Raw genomic sequence first — 6000 nt, 5'->3', positions numbered from 1 at the left:
GGGTGGAGAAAAGCTGCTCAGGAAGCAGCGAGCGCATCAACCTCTGAGCAAACGAATGCTAAACGTAAAGAGAAAGAGGATGAAAACTTGGAATGCTCAAATCAAGTGTATTGATGGCACGTTATCGTGCAGTGCAGCCGTTACTGGTTTGAAGATAATGGCTGTCACTGTGGTTTACTGGAGTCCCAAGGTTTTAGTGATTTCTTTTTAACCCTTTCCCAACTGACATATTTCAGTAACTTTCTCAGGTCATCTGGAATTTATTTTGATTAATGCATGGTGTGCTGTTTGTTAAGACCTTTTAGCCAACTTTACATTGCTGGGAAGGTTCTATTTAAGCAATGTTTCAGTTCATTAGGGCTGGCAGCAATCCAGCTTGGGTGTGTCCAGTCTAATTTAACCAGTTATCATTTAAACTAGGTTCATCGATTGCCTTCTTCCCATAGTGCATCCTGCTGCCATCTATTTCTTAGGTAAACGACTTGCCCAACCATCCACATGATCTAAATTAAATTACAATTCATCCAACCAGGCCATCTTCCTCCATTACTCCATGTAACAGGTCTGGCACTCATCTGCAGGTACTTTTGGTGGTGGACAGTGGTCAGCATGGGTACTCTGGTCTGTGGCTATGCAGCCCCATACACAGCAAGATGTGATTTTGACACCTCTCATGACCAACATCATGTTCTTCAATAATTTGTGCTACAGTAGCTCTTCTGCAGAATCACACCACACAGGCTAGCCTTTGCTCTCCACATGCATTAATGACCCTTGGGCGCTCATGACCCTGTTGCTGGTTCACCGGTTGTCCTTCCTTGGACCACTTTTGGTAAGTACTAACCACCGCATACCAGGAATACCCCACAAAACCTGCCGTTTGAGATGCTCTGACCCAGTCATCTAGCCATCACAATTTTGACCTTTTCAAAGTCGCTCACACCCTTTTTTCTGCTTCCAACACATCACTTTAAAGAACTGACTGCTCATTTGGTGCCTAATACATCCCAGCCCTTGACAGGTGGCATTGTAATGCGATCATCAATGTCTCAATGTATTTTCTTGACCTGTCAGCGCTTCTAATATATAAATTATATATATATATATATATATATATATATATATATATATATATATATATATATATATATATAGATATATATAGAAAGATAGATAGATAGATAGATAGATAGATAGATAGATAGATAGATAGATAGATAGATAGATAGATAGATAGATAGATAGATAGATAGATAAAGAAACACAAGAGAGGTAAATGGTGCGGCGTGGTTGCAGAGTGATTAGTGCTGCTCACTCACAGCTTTGGAGGACTATGTTTAAACCCTGGCCTGGCCACTGACTGTGAGAAGCTTGCATGTTCTCTAAATGTCTGTATTGATTTTTCCTGCACATTTTTTAAACACATGCTTGTCAATTAACAGGCAATGTCAATCTGACTATTCAAACAGATTATCCCCAACATCTTTGGTGCTGTCTCTCTGCCAGATTAACAATTTTAAAATGTCAAGGCAACTAAGTTTTATAAAGCATGAAATATTTATTGAATATCAAATTATGAAAAATTAAAATACTTCTTAAAAGGCTGTAATATTTTGTTCTGTCATACATTCTTTATAAAGTGAAATTTTATAACCATAAACAATAAAGTAAATGTAAAAGTAGAAAAGTTCCCACATGGAACATTAACTGTTTTGTTCAAGTAGTACACACAGAAATACAGTACATTGTAATAAATACTGACATCATTACAGTATAAAGAGAGGCTTACAATGTTCAGCCTTCACAATTGTAATACATCTGCAGTGCTGATTGAAAAATGTTTTAAAATCACATACTCCACTTTTTTTTTTAGATGTAAGGATTTTGGAATGTTTCCTGGTGTTATTTGTTATTAACCATTGACCACTGTCACGATCAGCCCATACAGTACTTGAGTTCTGTAATATTCAAGGACTTTTATTACAGCTCATCCCTTTCATTCTTTCTGTGGCAGCTGCAAAAAGATGAATAATCTGTTGGCTGTTGAACAAGTTCCATTCCTTGCCGAATCTCTGGCTTGGAGGTTTGACGCTCTGCATACATCTATAAAAGAAAAAAGACGGCAAAATAATAATGTTAGGAAATGAGGATGACGTCAGTGCTTTGTTTGATTTTATATATGAAACAAGAGTAATTCCTACCTATAAAGAAAAAAATAAACATAGTATTGGGAGAAATTTATAGATCTACAAGGCAGTAGTGGGACCAGCTATGTTATATGTAAGTCAATATATATAAGTGAATTTCCCCTTGGGATTAATAAATTATCTATCTATCTATCTATATGGATTGGAGATGTTAGCACTCACCAAAAAACAGGAGACCAAGCTGGAGATGGCAGAGTTAAAGATGTTAAGATTTGCATTGGGTGTGACGAGGATGGACTAGAATTATGGATTAGAAATTAGGTCATTAAAGGGTCAGCTCAAGTTGGACGGTTGGGAGACAAAGTCTGAGAGGCGAGATTGCATTGGTTTGGACATGTGCAGAGGACAGTTGCTGGGTATATTGGGTGAAAGATACTAAGGATAGAGCTGCCAGGGAAGAGGAAAAGAGGAAGGCCTAAGAGAAAGTTTATGGATGTGGTGAGAGGACATGAAAGTGGTGTTTGTAACATAACAAGATACAGAGGACAGGAATATATGGAAAAAGATGATCCACTGTGGCAATCCCTAACGGGAGCAGCCAAAAGAAGAAGGAAGAGAAGATTGAGAGAAATATACAAAAAGTCAATGTCACAATAAAAAAAAAAACTGAAAAGCCAAAGCAAATGTGGACTACAGTTTACCTCCTTTTGCTAATCTGCAACCTGAAACAACTACTCCAGTGTCGAGTGGCCTTGCGAGCTCCTCTTGATCAAAAGGCTGATAACAAGTATACGCTCATAAAAACTGAAAATGAGCCATGGCTGTATGGCACCATATTAGGGTGATAATACTAGGGTGGCTATTTTTAAATACCAGATGACAATGCAGGATTAACACTTCCACAGGCCCCTGGGTGGCTTAACCCCTTAACAAGTAGTTGATCATACTTGAAAAATGCAGTGTGCAGACACCAGATCTCACTTGTGATTTCTGCATTGGCTGTGTTGCCCCAAGGATACTCAATCATTTCCATGGACTTATGGGATCAGTAAAAATGTCCCCTAATGTCATGGGCTGCTGGGCACACACCCAGGACGCCCTGATGGTAGTTCTCCCTTGCCAGATGATATAATGAAGACCGTGACACTTACAGGTTACTGTCACATTTGCCAGTTTTGCCCCTTGCTATCCCTGGTTTTAGCAACTTTAACATTTATTATAACTTTCTAATAAATTATCAATACAATTGCCTTTAGCCTTTTACTAATTAGAGCATTTTATTCTGTGCATAAGGTAACCTTTTATTTTAAGACTCATGAAACATACCTGGAAGACCATGGAATAGTAACAGTACAAGCGGCTTGGCTGCAGAAGCTCCCGAGCAGAAACCTGCCCCTCTCTTGCAATGGTCTGTGCTTTGGCATCATTTTGCTGTCAACAGATTTAAATAATTTAATTTAATATTACACCACTTGTAGAAAGATTAAACACTTATTGTATTTAAAATTAGGAATCAAACACCTGTTTTATTTAATTATAAATCACCTAGATAAGGATTAAACACTTTACAGAGGTGCAGCAGCTACAGTTAAGGCCAAAAGGCTAAAGATTCTCCATGTGACCCATTCAATATTGTTCATTGGTGTGGTCAATGGGCTTAAGGAGCTCTCATTAAAAAATGCAGCAGTATAATGGACTAAATTTACTGCTGTAAACACATGCAAATAAACAAGCCAGTTAATTCAGTTTAGGGTGGTGAGGGTTCAGAGACTAGCCGAGCAACAGTGAGCAGAATGCAGGAGCCTAATTGAGAAGAAGCATTAGTTCATTGTCACAGCAACCCACATAGATTCACAAGGGGGTCTGTTTAGAGAGGTCAGTTAAACCAACACATGAACATCTTTGGGGATATCTCTGGAAGAAAAGCCAGAGTCCACAGAAAACATGGCAAGAAGGATATAGGAGCCATATTGGACTCGTCAGTAACTACATCAAGACAGTGTACAGAAGCAATTAAGAAGGCTAATAGGATGTCAGGTTATATACTGTAGCAGGATATGAGGACAAGGTCCAAGAAGAGCAACTAGGTTGATTTCAGGACTGAGAAGAATGAGCTCTGAGGAAAGGTTGAAGGAGTCGAACCGTTTCAGTTTAGGCAAACAGAGTTAAGAGGTGACTTTATCGAAATGTTTAAATTGATAAAAGGAATTGGTGCAGTGGATCCCAGCTGTTACTTTAACATAGATTCTTCAACCAGAACACGGGAACATGGTTAGAAACTTAAGGGCAGAATTTGCACAAATGTTAGATTTTTTTTCTTCATGTAAACTGCCATAGACATATGGAATAAATTTCCAAACAGTGCAATGGAGAGTAGGACTTTAAGGACCTTCAGATCTCAACTTGATGTTATTTTGGAGAATCTAGGTGAAAAGGATGGGCAAGCTTGGCCTGAATGGCCTATTCACATCACAATTGATCTAATGTTTTAAACTCCACATGGTCAATGAGAAGGAGCTGGGTTCAACTACAGAACATTGCATCTATGAGGAACTAGCACTGACCACTTGAACACCATGCTGCCCTGCAAAAACATCACTTTAAAAGTAAGATTTTTGTTAAGTGTGAATTTCTGTTCTTTGACATGCACTTATATCTTCCAAGACACTACTTTACCAGTTCACATCCCAAAGACGTACAGGTTGGATTACTGACTGAGCGACATGAATGCATGAGTGTGCCCTGAAAATGAAGAACACCCATTTGGGCTGCTGTGGTTGTCATGATGCTCATTTGGAATTCACAGCTTGCACGATAGGTTCATTGGCAACTCTAAATTTGCTTGTATGAATGAGTGTGCTGACCCTATGCCAGAGACATGCAGGTTACTATCATCATGACATTGAACTAGCTAGGTGTAAGTGGTTGTGTCCTGTGATGAATGGGTGCCCCTACTGGAATAGGCATTGGCATTTATGAAATACATACGCAGGTTAGAAAAATTGGTAAGTAGATAGATCACATCTAATTATTTCAGCATTGTGTGGAGATACAGTCTATCTGGCTGGGCACAAAGAAGAGGCTAACTCTGGACAAAATGTCAATTGTAAGTCACAATCACACACACCCACTCAATCTAAGTTTGCCAATTAACTTTATGTGAATGTCTTTGGGGTTTGGAAGGAAATCATATTAACCACAAAATTTCACATGGTCACAAGATAAAGTGCAAACTCCACATATACACTGACTGGTATGGGATTCAAATCCATAACCAGTGTGACATCTTCGCAGTCTGATACAAAATATAACTGAGGGGCATTCACTTACAGTTTCAGGGATGTGGCCATTTTAATGTTTATTAGAACTAAAATAAAGGCAGCAGGGGAAGGAGTTGTGGCAGATACCAGGAATAAGACATGTTTATCTGTTTCATGTTTCCTCCATAGTCCAGAAGTTCTCAGACAAAGAAAAAGAACTTGATTCTATCCATTAACATACATTTTTAAATAGTACAGAGAAGATATTACTCACATTCCTTCCTTGAATAGATGGGAGCAACTCTGCTCTATTTTAATTACCTTCATGCAACACTCATTTATGCTCACCTTAAAATATCTCATCAATAAACTGAATTTTCTTACCTTGGACCCCAACATCTTTTTGTGTTTATTTACAGTAGTGTAGTTAGAAGGACTATATCCACACATTGGCACCTACTAACACTGCAGACATCCACAGAAAACTGGCAGAGCAAGCACAACAGCCACAGCTACAACATTTAAACAGCAGACTGTCCTGGCAGAAAATGCAGCCTCACTCCTACATGGCTTTGGCACAATGGAGGTAAGAT

The 6000-nt window shown here is 38.8% G+C and overlaps 1 protein-coding gene across 4 annotated transcripts in view; it reads right to left on the bottom strand.

Moving 5' to 3' along the window:
• Positions 1-1581: 1581 nt before the first annotated feature.
• poglut3 (protein O-glucosyltransferase 3) overlaps positions 1582-6000 on the bottom strand; it is a 61341-nt gene continuing 56922 nt past the window's right edge. For all 4 annotated transcript variants that reach the window (XM_028799408.2, XM_051926927.1, XM_028799407.2 and 1 more), the window contains exons 7-8: positions 3474-3578; positions 1582-2103 (exon numbers count right to left, since the gene is read on the bottom strand). In XM_028799408.2, coding sequence (XP_028655241.1) covers positions 1981-2103; positions 3474-3578 — 228 coding nt within the window. In that variant the 3' untranslated portion in view covers positions 1582-1980. The remainder of the gene's footprint in view (positions 2104-3473; positions 3579-6000) is intronic.

This window comes from Erpetoichthys calabaricus, chromosome 4, assembly GCF_900747795.2.
Source record: "Erpetoichthys calabaricus chromosome 4, fErpCal1.3, whole genome shotgun sequence".
NCBI lineage: Eukaryota > Metazoa > Chordata > Cladistia > Polypteriformes > Polypteridae > Erpetoichthys > Erpetoichthys calabaricus.
This window is presented reverse-complemented; position numbering and strand designations above follow the sequence as displayed.